The 15,456-nt window shown below is 26.6% G+C and overlaps 2 protein-coding genes across 2 annotated transcripts; both read right to left on the reverse strand.

The window, feature by feature from the left end:
• Window positions 1-3,706: 3,706 nt before the first annotated feature.
• LOC113853658 (transcription factor MYB13-like) lies at window positions 3,707-5,078 on the reverse strand. The gene is made up of 3 exons (XM_027484157.1): window positions 4,845-5,078; window positions 4,538-4,667; window positions 3,707-4,387 (listed from the first exon to the last, which is right to left on the reverse strand). Exons 1-3 carry the CDS (start codon window positions 4,975-4,977, stop codon window positions 3,736-3,738), a joined length of 915 nt encoding a protein of 304 aa, XP_027339958.1. The 5' UTR covers window positions 4,978-5,078; the 3' UTR covers window positions 3,707-3,735.
• Window positions 5,079-12,686: 7,608 nt separating this feature from the next.
• Window positions 12,687-14,697, reverse strand: LOC113855907 (transcription factor MYB4-like). Its single transcript, XM_027487538.1, has 3 exons — window positions 14,565-14,697; window positions 14,065-14,194; window positions 12,687-13,143 (listed from the first exon to the last, which is right to left on the reverse strand). Exons 1-3 carry the CDS (start codon window positions 14,695-14,697, stop codon window positions 12,687-12,689), a joined length of 720 nt encoding a protein of 239 aa, XP_027343339.1.
• Window positions 14,698-15,456: the final 759 nt, after the last annotated feature.

The following is a 15,456-nucleotide window of genomic DNA, read 5'->3' on the forward strand; positions in this document are numbered from 1 at the left end:
AGGTGGACACAGCTATCACTAAAATAAGGGTTGGGTCTATATTCTGGTTTCTTCAGGCTTTCTTTCAACAACGAAAAGAGGTTGAAAAGGGAGAAAATTTATTCTTATCCATTGACCAAGTAGAATTGAAATGTGTTTCATGAAATACCTTTTGTAAAAGTGTCCGAGGCCTGGACTAGGGCTTGCACTCGTTCGTCGCCTTTTATCTACTTTTGACCATCCACTTTAATCTTCATTTTGACAGAAACAAATAATGATAAAAAGTTAAATTTATTTTTTTTCTCCCTAAAATGAAAAAAATATAATAAAAAGAAATCTTTGAATTAAAAATTTAAATATATTATTATTATTATTTTTTAATTCAAATTTTAAATCATTCTATTCTACCTGTTATATTTTCTCCCGTCCAAATAAAGAATAGCTAATCATCAGCATCTATCTAAGTTAGAATATTAAATTTATGTATTCCAATTAAAGTAATGACAAGTCTCTTTGGTTCATTTCTAGTTAAGGAAAATTAGATTGTAAATCAATCAAAATATATTGATTGGATTTAGTTCATCAAATTTAATGTATAGTTTACTTTTCAATACATAATTCGAGAAATAGTTCAAGTGAATTGATTTGGATAATCATCTCTTCTGACTGAAACGACTTCTCATTTTATATTTGAAAAAAAGTTAAAACAGAACTTCAAATTAATTTATTTAGATAATCATCTCTTTTACAGTATCATATTGTATATATAAGAAAAAAAAATTACTAACAATTCCAGGAGCTAGTTATCAAATTTCAATTATCTAATTAGTTATCGTGTTCGATCGTCATATTAGTGTTAACTATTTTAAAATTAGAGTTTAGGCATAGCTCTTCTTTATGCTTGTGTTTAGTAAAAATTAAATCTTTAACTCTTTCCATAATCGCATGTGCTAATGGAGTCACTGAGTACTCGTTTAATTTAATTCGAATCTAAGCATGTAAACACAATCTACACTAACTTAATTAATGGAATTAAATTTTCTTTAAATCAATATAAACCCTTTATCTTGAGATAGATTGATGGTCAATCACAATTAAAGTTTCTTTTGAAAAAAATTAAGAAAAGACAAACATTTTACTCTCTACTCCGATAAACTAAGCCAAAACGCAACATACTGTTTATATACTTTTATTTTAGTTTTTTTTAAATTAATTTTTTTTTTATAAAAAGTATTTTTATTCGAATTCCATAAAATCACTAATGAATGACAAACCATTTTTTACTATTTAATTCCGAAGAGTTGGTTGAGTGAAATAAAATAAGGTGTAAGTTCAAGTTTTCACTTCTCTTTTTGAAGTGAGGTAAATATAAACCTGATCTTTGATACTTTTGCTTTCATTGCATGTTGAACAAAACGAACAAAAACTGTAAAAAATAAAGATGAAAATTAACTTTTGTAAGTAAAAAAAATGTAAGACGTTTTTTCCCCCCTAAACAATAGGATTAAAATTAAATAAAATTTAAATAAAACTAAAACTTAAAAAAATCATATTTTGAATAATTTATAAACGCATTAAAGTTTTAATTTATTCTTATCTTGTTCAATTTAGAAGAAAAGTTGGAGGAAATATTATTTTAACATAAGAATAAAATAGGCTTTCTTTCCTTAAAATATGTTTTCTTGCTCAATAATGTTACAAAGAAAAAAAAAATAGAAAATGAAAAGGGATACATTATAGTTTAGTTCACATTTTCTCAAGGTAATTACATTTGAACTGTATATTTAGTTCAACTTATTTTAAAAAAAGTATAAAAAATAAGGAATTATTTTTTCATCAACTAAATCAATGTTTTTCATGATTCAATCACTCGTATAATGAGTTGATGATATGTATGCAAAGTAATATACGGTTTTGTTTCTTGGGATAAACACCATATTCAGTAAGATTCTAAGAATATATGTCATGCTCATCTCCCTTTAGTTTCTTCGTGCCTTAGGCAATCAAAATTAAACTATGGGATTGGAAGATTTTAATAGAAAATAGAAGGTTAAATCTTATCTAGGTAAACTTTAAGAGAAAATTTTATAGAAGAAAAAATTAAGTATAAAAATGAATAATTTTTTAAAGTTAAAAATAACTTATTTTTTCAAAATTTTAGAAAATTAAATGAAAAATGTTTAAAAAATAGAGAAACATAAATTATTTATTTTTATATTAATTTTCTTTTTACTTTATAAAGACTTCTTAAAAATTACTTAAGGAATCTAATCTTCATTTAGAGATTTAGAAATTAAATTGATTTTAGATCAATTACGTTAAGGAAAAGGTAAGTGTAACGCTTCGCCTAACCTTTTCATCCATTATATTTTCGTTATTTCTCATTATGTTGCTTCCCTTTTAAATTCTAAAACATCAAAACTATTTTTATCTTTGTTTTAGCATATTTTCGTTATTTGTTTTAACATATTTTCGTTATCTATTGAGCTCTATCCAATTTCAAGTTCAGATAGAAATTGATTTAGCATAGTGATAATTGAATTATAAATCTACGAGGATGATACTTATTACATTCTTAAATTAATACTTGAAAGCAATATATTTATTACATGCACTTGCCAAACGTGTAGCAGTAATAGACAGCTAGGGTAAAATAAGTATTTACATATTCAATAACTAGTTATATCCTGAATTAAAACAATTTTTTTTCATGGAAACAATTAACTGTAAATTACAAAACTTTCTCGTGAATAATTAATCCTAAACAATTTTTTTAGGAAAAGTAATTTACAATGATCAAATACATTTTATAAAATTTCACAGAAATTTATAATACTCGTTCCCAGGAAAAGTAATTTTGATGGAATTGATAGATTCTCCTTACCAAATGCCTTGTTATTCAAATTTTTATTCCATTGTTGGCAGTATATGTTAATGCTATTTAATTGTAAATTTTAAATTATTCTTTAAAAATGGTGCAAATTGTGAAAAAAGCATATTCAAATTAGGATTTTGTGGTATTTTTACTTTTTTTTTTTTTTGAGATTTTGTTAATTTAAACTCTAAATTCTAAGTACTTAAAGTTGAGTTTAAGCATTTATAAATAAAATATTTTATAAAAAAAATATTTTTTATAAAAAAAAGTATATAGTTATTGTATTAAAATTATAAAAATATAATAAATATTTTTTTAATAAAATTTTATTATTATTAACTGTTTATTAAGGCTGAAGTTAATAAAATTATTTTTTATTATTTTTTAAATAAATTTGTGAACTTCGAACACGACTGCAAGAAGTTTATTTTTTTAATATGTTTTATTTCGTTACTTGATATATGATTTGAAGTAAATATTTTAATATTATTTTAGTAAAATTGTATGTATGAATAGCAACTAATTTAGAACCAGTTGCTCGTAAGTCGTAAACACTAATTATTTAAAATACTAATTGTGACTACGAATAACAAATTATATAATCATAAGAAATAGTTTATAATGACAGTGTTAAGCCAATAAAAGTCAATGTTCATGTTAATGACTTCACTAAAATGACAATAAAAAGTATTTAAATTTATCCTAACTTATATTTGATACTCACGACTTTTGTAAAAAATAAAAAAGAAAATCTCTAAGTAAATCATGCTCGGAGACTCATTTTTCTACAATAGATATCCTTCGAAGAAATAATTTAAAGACTGAATTAATAATAATAGAATATTGTTGTAGAAATGGAGTGAAAAAAAACGCTAATTTATTCATGGGAATAAGCTTACATGTAAATCATGCGAATTACTTGGACACCAAAGGTCCGCATCATACATGGGAGAAAAATATTGCTGATCAGATTCATTCGCCAAAGGTGCAAGCAGTTCATTTGGAACATGGGACAAGTCCACAACATACGGTTGTGTCCAACAATATGTTGTTGGCTGTGTTGCTTCTAGAAAGGCAAAATGGTCATTCTCCATAACCAAATTTTCACTCGAAGATGACGGGGGAGATAATTCCCACGTATCTGGGGTCCCTCTAGTATCTGAACCTTGAAAATTACCATCACCAATTATCTCAGTTAGACATGACTCTATCCACATATTCTCATTCACATCCTCTGTGCATGCATCCATAAAATTTAAGCCAATTTCGCTAGTTGCCCCTGTGGTACTAGCTGAGGGTGTGGAGGAGAATTGGCTTGAGGATAATTGAGGGGACAAAGGGTCACAAGAGGTCTTGGAAGTGGATGGAGAACTATCATTGTTCTGAACAGAGTCTTTCCCTTGCTTCATCGATTCAGAATCATTTGATTCAGTGCCTCTGTCCTTTCCAAAACGTTTCTTGAGGGTAGTGTGCCAGTGGTTCTTTATTTCGTTGTCAGTTCTACCGGGTAAATGAGTGGCAATGATGGACCATCTACAAAGAAAGTGAGAAAAAAATGAAATTAACATTCCCCAACTAATGCTTATAATTGACACATTGATATTCGAGTGGCGATTTGCAAGACCCATTGGTACGCAAGTGTTGAAATAGAGGGAAAATTATCAAATTGAAATGTGAGCATACTTGTTACCCAGCTTTTCGTGTAGTTTGATTACAGTTTCTTCTTCTTCTTCAGTGAAGTTCCCTCTTTTTATGTTGGGTCTGAGATAATTCAGCCACCTCAGTCTGCAACTCTTTCCACACCTTGCCAGACCTGAAAATGATTCACATTTTCATGTTAAAAATAATGATATAATGCTTATTAAACAATTTCACAAGGGGAGGAGGAGGGGGAAGGGAGAGAAAGTGAGTTCATGTATTCTAATGAATTTTAATGAATTAATTAGCTTAATTTTCCCATGTGATAAGATATGTTCAATTAATTAATTACCTGCAAATCTTGGGAGTTGGCGCCAATTCCAACAACCATAGCGAGTGACATAAGCTATTAATTTCTTATCCTCTTCTGGAGTCCAAGTGCCTTTCTTAAGTCCACTTTTGTCAGAAGAAGGGGTTCTCACCATCTCTCTGTTTATGTTAGCAATGTAGTTTAGTCCGTGGGTGTAAGAGACAATAAGAAACTCTGATGATGATCTATATTGTTTTCCTTTTGCTTCTCATCACTACAATCACTAACGGCTTTACTATATTTATATATACATGCGTTCACATAGCCAAAACGTGTTTCATGCTCTATAAAATCCAAATAAGGTAAATAATTCAAAAGATTCCCTCTTTCTTTCTTTATCAAATATCTTTCTCAGCAGATTATGTTTTTACACCCTACGATTGTTTCCCCTTACGCTTGGGTGAAAGCAGAAAATACAAAACATAGCTACAAATCAGGGGGGACAAATTGGCTATCTAAACCATAAAAAGAAAATTAATATTAACAGTTAATGTTTTTCAACTATTTATTTCAACAAATCAAATACTTTTACTTTTCTTTTATGTTTTTTTAGATTCATTTTTATTTAAATAAACATTTTATTTCTTAAAATACATTAAATTTTGATTTTAGTGGTTATAGTTTATTTTATGAATATTAAAATTGAATATACTTAGTTATTTTTTGTTATCAGAGTGCATCCATCTGTCTCAGCTTAAGTCTCGTTCTTCAAATCTGCAGTAGTTCTATAGAGGCGTGAAGAAACCTTTTTCCTTATTGTCGTAATATATAATTATTAAAATTTAAGAAAATACTGTCCATTCATTTAAAAAATGAAAAATGTCAGTGGAATGAGCCGCCACCTGCTTATCCATATTACGGGAAAGTAACAGGAAATTTGATTTTTCTATAAAGAAAAAGCAAATGAACACGTGTGGAAGTCAACATGAATAGGAGGTATCCACGTCAACGTATTTATGACAAAAAACATGGTTGTGCTTGTGCGTGTATACGCTTGAAAATATGGGATGACGTTTCCCATTTGGATAGAGTCAGCAATCATATTTCATTCTCTGTTTTTCAAACTCCAACTTCAACATTTAATTTCCCCTCATAGCTTAGGTAGACATCATTTTAATGGAGGACGATTCAAATTACTAGAACTTGCATAATATCACACCTCTGTTTTTCTATCATTCATACGGTTAAACTAAAATTAATTTTAATTAACCATTTTCATCATTAATATAAGATTAAGCGAATGCTTAGTCGTGCTTAAAAGACATAATAGCCTTTTTTTACTCCTTTAGTAAATTTGCCTAGAAATTTGTATTTTTTAAATTAATTAATTAAATTTTCATCAAGATTACATTTCACTTCACTCTTGCCAATCTTAAAACTTACTTTAAATTTAAAGTTTAACAATAAAAATTTAAAATTAAATTTATTTGTAACTTAATAATATTTTTAAACTAAGAATTACCCTTTTGTCAATAAAAAATTACCTTTAAATCAACTATCGATTTATAATATATTTTATTAGTAGATGCTAATTTTTAAACGAAATTATTTTAAATAAAAATATTTTTAAAGAAATTATTTATATATTTTATTTTTTCATTATATCAAATAATTTTTTAAAATATATATTTTTAATTTTATTTAATATAATAAATTATTTACTGTTAATAATTATAATATTTATTTTTAAAATTTATTAAATTTTAAAATAATTATATAATATACATCTAATTATTTGATAAAAGAATTATTTTAATTTAATGATACTCTTACAGTATATAAAAGAATACTAGTATATTCTTAAATTATAGGACTAAGAATAAAAAAATAATATTTTAAAAGTTATATATATATATATATATATATATATATATATATTAATGAATAAGGTAGAGCCATAATGAATTAGATCGAACAGTACTTAATTAACCCAAAAATTAACTTATGTTATGCATTTACTTTATACGCTTTGCACCTATACATATAATATCTGAATGAAAAAAGGTTATACTCATCTATTACCCATTAGCTAAAAATGGCTGATTAAATTGAGAGAAGACATGGAAACACAAGTTTAAATTTTGTTCTTAGTGTAATAAAAGTGATAAAATAATTGTTTTAGCCAAAAATTTAAAATTTCATCAAAACAAATTTTGAAACATCACTTTCTCAATTATTTCGCGATGTTCAAACATAGGAACAACTGTATACAAAAGCGGAGGTGGTCCTGCTTTTGAATTTGGAATCTTTTGAATTTGTATTAGATGCATTTAAGTATTTTTTTTATTTATTATTTTAAAAAATAAAAAGTATTAACTGTTCTTTAATATTATCCTTATACAATCGGAATACTTTTTTTACCAAATATTATTATAATAGCTCTAATATTATTTTAGAAATAATTATCATCAATTAGTTATTTCAATAAATTTATTATTTTTAATAAAATGAACTTATTTTACTAAAATAATTAATAAATTTAATATATTTTTAAATATGTATATATTCATTTTGAAATGCATCTAAAATAAGACGTAGGGAGTAATTTTTTTTACAAAATCACTGTCGCTAATTACTTTCTTTTGCTGCATACAATTTTGTTTTTTTTTCCTTTGTTGAGAGTTAGTACGGTACACTAGTATTCAATTATTTTTAATACTAATCAACATTTAAGAAAGATGAGAATTAAATTAAATTAAATATTATATAAATAGTAATAATTAAATTATATCTGTATAAGTTAAACCAATTCTTATATTTGTTAATAAATTTTTATTAAATATTTTAATTTTAAAATAATTTATTAGATTAAAAAGTTCAATAATATATATTATGTCTACAAAAGTTTATATCAATCTAAAATTATTGAAAATCTTATTCAAAATTAACAATATATATGTGTGTATATATATATATACAACGTCTTCAACCATGAACTATATATTGTCTCTCAATTCAAATCCATATAAGTATAAGCATGTGTCAGTTTCTTTTTTTTAGTATATAATAACAGTTACTTACTTTCATTAAAAATGCTTTTAACTGGACTTATCGTTAGGGACAGGCAGCGATATACAAAGCAAACATATTACCCTGTTGCCATCCTTTTTTTTTTCTATTGTTTCGTACCCATATTATTTTTATAATATAGAGGAAATCCAATAACACGTTTTTAAGCCTGTTTTTTTTTTAATAAATTTTAGATCATTATTTTGAAAAATGAAAATAATATTTAAAAAGTGAGCAATTTATGTGGTAAATAATTTTTTAAAAAAAATAATTATAAAGAATGTGTTGAAAAACATGTTACAAACATATCACCTAGTCATATTCACTACAAAAAGATTATCATTTGTTAAAATTATCAAAGATTAAAATAATTTTCATTGATATAATATTTGTGTAATAAATTTTTTTAATAAATAATTTAAAAATATATGCAAACAAATGATATAGTATATTAATGTATATGTAATAGAGGTACATAATAATGATTAATTTATACTAATGAAATTATTTGTTTGAATAATACATCATATTCATATTGTTAGTACAAAAACTCAAAATATTTATACTACAAAAATTCAATTTTTGTTAGGAGAATATATATTAACATAGGCTAATATAATGTTAAATTGTTAGTAAATGGTAAATTTTTTAATATTAACTACATAAACTATTATAAATCAAAACATCAATATTTAAATTAGTGAACTAATTCTTTCACCAATTTGGTAAACGGTTTACTGTATAAAACGCTAATATTCTAGAGAGATGCCGTGACTTGACCTGTATACAGTAAAGTTAATGCTTATGGAACGGTAAAGCATATATAAGAATAGTAATTTAATTTTTGAAAAAAAATTATGATTTTATAATTTAAATTTTGTTGTGAAGATATTTAATTTTAAAATTTTAAAAAATTTTAGTAAGGATTTTTAATCAACTAAAATAAAAAAAATTTAAATTATAACAAAAGAGTGAGAATTTAGAATTATTATTATTTATTTATTCTATGTGCCATTTAGATTTTTATTTAGTTATGATTAATTTAATATTTTAAATTTATATTTTTAATTAATTTTATCAAATATAATAGTTATTTTATTTTATTTTAAAAACAAGTAATTTAATTATTCTATCCAAATAAAAAAATTAATATAAAAAAATTCAATTTTTCTATTCAAACAAAATATTTTAAAATAATATAATTTAAATATTCTAAAATTTGTAATTATCTTTAAACGCAACTTAAAGATAAACTGAGAAGACGAATAGAAGACGGAAACAAATAAATAGACTTGCAAGACCTGAAAAACATGAATCTCCTTTTTCAATTGTTTTACTAAAACATTCATACAACCATTGTGAGATGCTAGAGCCGTGTGCTTTCGAGGAGTATACGGACAAGTTGGAAGACTTGGAAAAACATGTTCAATCTGACCCCATTGGCCATTTTCTGTCATTACTTGTATTTTAGACAAATGTTAGATAATCGACCAAAAAACACAGACAATTTACCAGATGAGGGCCTTCCAAAGAAATAACTAAAACATATCGATTATTAGAAAATAGTAGGTATTAAAAATTGTGGTCCACAAATTAACCATGGTTAAGAAACAATTACATTGCTTTGGATGGACATCGATCTTCGATGACGTCAGGTAAGTACCCTACTGGAAAGGGAATGATGCAGTTGACCGAACAAAAAACAGAAGAGAAAATAAAGAAAGCGAATGAATCATGTTCAACGATGTATATATACATTATTTTTTGACCAAAAAGGTACGATTTTTTTTTTAAATTTAGGATTTTTAATATTATTTATTAAAAATTAGAAAAAATTTAATTATTAACTTGAGGTATTTTTAATTTTCTTAATCATTATGTAAATTTTACGTAAACAACGTGTAAAACTCTTGACACGTATATGTAAGTGGGTTTCATTACTTGTTTGACACGTTATATTTATGTTTGACACGTCATTTGACACGTAATAAATTAAATAATGTAAAAAATATAATAATTAAAAAATAACATAATATAAAAAAATTCTATGAGTAAACAAATCCTATAATAATTAAAAATAAGTATTCAAACATGCTTTGAAATTATATTTTATTAAGATATTTCAAAATGATAAACAAAACAAACTTAGCTTCTAGCATTGCATGATAAATTCGTTATATTATTATGATAATTTTTTTATTAAAACAATGAGGATAAAAGTACAATTTGGTTAATAAAGTATAAGTTCAAACGCTATTATAACCGATTCATGAGTTACTAATAATAGCATCTATATTTTGATCATAATAAATTTATAGGCCTTGTAGAAGTAATAAACTAACTGAAATTTCCGAACCAAAGATATGTCTTGCAATAATATTGAAGTTGAAACGAATAGCTTTGAGTAAGAAAATTCATCTACTGCTCCCTCGTACTTCTAGATGGATGTGAATGATTGTAAACTTGTAAGTTTTGGTTTTTTCATCAAACAAAACTTACGTGTATTTTTAAGTATTTTTTATCTGATTTTTAATTAAAAATAGAACTTTCCATCAATAATATATGGTAATATTAAATAATCACATTTTATCAAAAAAATTAGAATAAAATTTAAAGACATCTACCTAAATTTTGTCCATTTCCAGTCTTCTCTCATGCATGCTGAGAGAAAAGGTAATAAGGGTGCGCACTGAAGAATGTATTTCTTTCTTGTATTCTCTCTGCCGTTTCCTTGGATTTTCTCTAAAGTATTTGATTATGAAAACTTTCTTTTATCGTAAAAGACAAAATTAAAAAAAAAAAAGTCTTAAGACGCTCTGTGTGTCTAATAAATCCAATTATATGTGTATAACTCAAAATACGATAATTAAAACGAGCAAGTCCTGTGTAGTCTACTTAAGCTCATAGAAATGATATAGTTTGCAAACAAAATAATATTAGTACTTTTGTGGTAGTAGCTTATTAAATTTAGATATCTTGCTTCTGAATTATTTTTAAAGTAAGGGATTGCTTTTCTCTCTTAAATTAACTTACTTGTTTTCTTCCTTATATGGCGTCAGAAGAAATTTTAAAGAAAACGACTAATGAAATCAAAATAAAATAAATTTCATCTTTTTTTCTACATAATCAACTTACAAACTGCTGAATTAAAATTTATCAAATAGCACATAATTCAAATATTTCTCAAAGAATCCAAAAGAAAATTTCTGGCAAAACAAAAACCTAAAAGCTAACCAAATTTGCAAGAGAATATAAAAAAGAAGACACAAATCGACATAAAATTATCCTAGAAAGGAATAAATACACAAAATCTCGTAAAAACATGAATATGCAGGAAACACAAATATACAAAAATATCTGCAAATAACATAAAATTGTAAGAAAATCTATATGAAACTAAAATTATCAAGTAGTAAACACAAATTCAGAAGAAAGTTCTAATGTAATTTTAAATCCACAATTTTTTTAAAGAAATACAAATCCAGAAATAAATATATACCCAAAAGAAAATCCATTAGAAATACAAATTTGTAGGAAAATCTTCAAGAATAAAATTACTTACGGATATTTCTACAATTTTTTCATGTAAATATATTAACTGGCTTGCAACTACTTTCCTATGAATTTTATTTCAGATATTTTCATGATAAAACATTAAGCAGATAAATCAACAACAAACTTATCTACATGACCGAGGAATTTTTCTTTAGACTTTTCTGCAAATTTATTTTACTTTCAAAATCTATATGATTTTTTAATTTATTTAAAATTTTAAGATAATATTAATTTATTTTTTTTTGTTATGTTCTTATAAATGCAAAGGGAGTAATTAGGGGATTAGAATAGGCCAAGTTAATTAGGTCATATTTTACAAGGCCTGAATTTGGTTTTTTCCTTGACAAAAGCCATGTTTGTAGATCTGACCTGACTTATTTAGAAATCTAACGCTTATTAGCTTATCTAAAGGCTTGATTTGCATGAGGCCTAAAATATGCCCCATGTCTTCAGTGGAGAAGCTAGCAAAATATGGAGATGGTGCGTGACCTTCGATGGAGAACGATCTCAAATTATGATAGTCTTCAAGGCTTTGGCAAAATATGGGCACGTGGCCTTTGACAGAGGAGTTTGGCAATTAGATACGACCGTACTGTATAAATAAATTAAGTAAATATAAGAAAACTTTCAATCAAATGTAAGATGGTCAATTAAATTGCTACAGTACTGCACACTTGGATTTTATCGGTTGAATCGGAATTTACTTATATGGTTGTTTTAACTCAATTATTGACTAATTATTCAGCCACCATAAATTTTGAGAAAGGGTTAATGACATTTACTATTGTTTTATGGAAAAGAACTTAATTTATCTGAGCAATTTCAAACGTCATTTCGTTTAAGAAAAAGAAGGCAAAGAAGAAAATATATTAAAACGAATCTATTTATCTGTACAACTTTTATCTTAACTGTTATTTTAAAACTATGATTTTAATTAAAATGACGTACTTAAAAGGGGGGAAATTGTCCGTAATTCCAAAAATAGTGCCAAATTTTTGGAAAATAATACATTGACATAACATTCATGTTAAATAAGTTTGAGAAAGGATAAATAAGAAGAAAGAAAGAAAATTAATAAATATAGGGAAGATAAAATGAATTTGGAAACGTAATAGTGGGAAGATTTTATGCTTATTCCAGCTACAAAATATAGTTACATCATATCAACATTCCAATATGCATTTTGGAAAGACATAGGGGCAGGCACGAATAGCAAATTTATTAACAAGGTTGAAGTCCACAAATATTGGAAACTTGTGATCAGTGAAACAAACCCTCACATTCCTGCAGGTACAAATCATTTTGGCTCCAAAGTTCTACATCACACATAGGACTAAAGTATTCAGGCACAACTGCTTCACCAGGAGGGACATAGGAATCGTCAATTACATATGGCTCTGTCCAGAAATTTGCACTCTCAGGCTCCGTGTATGCGTCCAAGAAAGAAAGATCATCATCTTCTGGAACCAAAATTTCATGGTTTGTGGCTTTTGTAGTGTCTGTTGTTGAGCAGGAGAGTCCACTAGACGATGGCTGTGGTGACAATGGACAAATATTATCACTACGATTGGCATCCACTGACTTTGAAACTTTGGTTTTTGCAGTTCCACGTCTATTGTCTGATTTCTGTTCAAAACGCTTCTTCAGGGTTGTGTGCCAGTGATTCTTTATCTCGTTATCTGTTCGCCCTTGCAATTGAGCGGCAATCGTTGACCATCTGCACAATCGCACACCATTCAATAATTTCTATACATCTTGGTCTTATTAATTAGTACGTAAGGAAATTGATCAAGGAATCAATAATTAGAATATTTTCAACAAAAATCACGCATTGAAAAACATGTTAGTAGTCTATTAACATTATTTTTTATTTAGTACCCTTAAAAGTATTGGTTAAGAAAAATGCTAAAAACACATTTTTTGATACTTTTTTTTAACATATTTTTAATTATTAATTAAATTTTATTAAAAATTATAAAAGAAAATTGTGAAATTAGGAATGAAAAAGAATATAATTTTTATAGTTTTTAATAAATTTTAATTAATAATTAGAAGTGTGTTAAAAATAGTTTTAGAAAGTGAGTAGTTAGCATGTGATGCTTCTCTTTCTATCATTGTATGCTGCAGTTGCCGATTTTGCAATATACGTGATGTCTTCATAGTTTCAAACTGTGGTCAGCACTCAGTAGTTGCACCAGGAGCCAGGAGCCACATCTTTGTGGTCTTTGAGGTTTCTGCTACTGAATTTCGGCTGCAGCAAATATAGTTCTCACAATATTGTCATTGCGACTGTAATTCTAGTTTAAAATCATGGATGTCTTCAATGCATTTGGTTATTATAAAATAAGAAAATGTATAAAGTAAAAAAATGATCGTACATTTATACACAATTTAAAATGTGTTGAAGTTTAGAATTTATTTATGATAGATAATTTATTTTCTCACTTTATAAAAACTACTAGTCGTTTGATTTGTCTTTGTCAAAGTATATCGTGTATGAATAATTCCAACTCTTTTTTCATTCCTTCGTTTTGATTTTAAAAACGATCACAATCCGATGGTGATATGAGGTTGTCGGGATAGAAGAAGCAATAGCTTTAGTCCTTGTAATATGCAATTAATATATGTATATACATACCTATTACCAAGCTTTTCGTGAAGTCTGATAATAGTCTCTTCTTCTTGGTGACTGAAGTTCCCTCTCTTGACATCGGGCCTCAGATAGTTAAGCCACCTCAATCTGCAACTCTTCCCACACCTCGCAAGACCTGAAAATTAAACCAACCCCAAGGTTTGAAGACTGAACTCTTATCACGTCGTATTACATATCAGTTGCATAATTTATTCTTCTCTTTTTTCTCTGTTAATAATATCACGAGTTTTATTATATATCTTAAAATGACAAATATATATTACTTTAAGGATTAGTGTACATAACCATTTATTAATAAAAATATATATATATCATATAAATTGTTTTTTCTCTTCTATTTCTATTTATCGGATGAGTATATACTCAAGTGTATACACCCAAGAAGTTTCCAAGTAACACTTCCCATTCCAATATGGCTGAAAGAAAAGAAAAGGCAGACGTAAAATAAAGCATAGTTTCTTATAGACGTTGGTGATCCACAGTACCTGCAAATTTGGGGAGTAGGCGCCAATTCCAGTGACCATATTTAGTGACATAAGCAATCAACTTCTTGTCTTCCTCAGGTGCCCAAGCGCCTTTCTTCAATCCATTTTTGTCAGAAGAAGGGGCTCTCCCCATCTCGATCTGCAGGTAGCTAAATTGCTTTTATTATTCAGTGGTAGCGTCGGTGCGTAGTGGGTGTTGTCTTCTTAAATGCATACAGAGGTACAGAGGTAGGAGCAGAGGGAGACAGGGACTTGGTTTGTTATATTTCTTTGCATGTGACCCAAGCTCGAATCTTCGCCTCTTATTTAACATGCGTTCATGCGTTCACAACTAAAACGTGTTGCACGGTTCAAAGGGTATTTAATACCAATATATTCTTTCACACTTATTCTTTTGAACAATGTATAGACTTCGTTGACAAAATAGCAAGTATAGAGAGAAATGTATTAATACTTAGTTTGATAAGAACAATAAAAAAGAAAAGGTACGAAAATAGTTTTTCAAATTAGGTTCATTACAAATTTACACTCTATCGGTTATATCCATATCAGTATACTAGATTAGGAACACTGGAAAATACGATAAGAAAAAGGGAGAGAAAAAAAAGTATAAGGTGATGACTATAAAAAAAATCCCCACTCAGATCAAATATGTTGTGCGTATAGTTTATTTTCTACACCCATACTATATGCTTTCCTTTATTAAATATATAATTATTTTTTAAAATAAAAATAGTTCTATAAAATGAAATTATTAAGATCAATCAGTAGAATTATTTTAATTTAACCTGTAATTTAAATTTTGAACTTTAATAAATACAACTATATTAAATAGTTGAAGAAAAACTCATTATAATTAGTTATTTTAGATAATTAAACTTTGCATGATTTT

This window comes from Abrus precatorius, unplaced genomic scaffold (genome assembly GCF_003935025.1).
Source record: "Abrus precatorius isolate BTA unplaced genomic scaffold, Abrus_2018 Scaffold11, whole genome shotgun sequence".
NCBI classification, from domain to species: domain Eukaryota; kingdom Viridiplantae; phylum Streptophyta; class Magnoliopsida; order Fabales; family Fabaceae; genus Abrus; species Abrus precatorius.

Excerpts from the sequence above, each read along its gene's own strand:
- LOC113853658 (XM_027484157.1), bottom strand. The coding sequence starts at position 4,977 with ATGGTGAGAACCCCTTCTTCTGACAAAAGTGGACTTAAGAAAGGCACT. Across the intron at positions 4,668-4,844 it reads CCAACTCCCAAGATTTGCAG|GTCTGGCAAGGTGTGGAAAG; the intron begins GTAATTAATTAA and ends AATCATTTTCAG. Across the intron at positions 4,388-4,537 it reads CACGAAAAGCTGGGTAACAA|ATGGTCCATCATTGCCACTC; the intron begins GTATGCTCACAT and ends CTTTCTTTGTAG.
- LOC113855907 (XM_027487538.1), bottom strand. The coding sequence starts at position 14,697 with ATGGGGAGAGCCCCTTCTTCTGACAAAAATGGATTGAAGAAAGGCGCT. Across the intron at positions 14,195-14,564 it reads CCTACTCCCCAAATTTGCAG|GTCTTGCGAGGTGTGGGAAG; the intron begins GTACTGTGGATC and ends TTTAATTTTCAG. Across the intron at positions 13,144-14,064 it reads CACGAAAAGCTTGGTAATAG|ATGGTCAACGATTGCCGCTC; the intron begins GTATGTATATAC and ends GCGATTGTGCAG.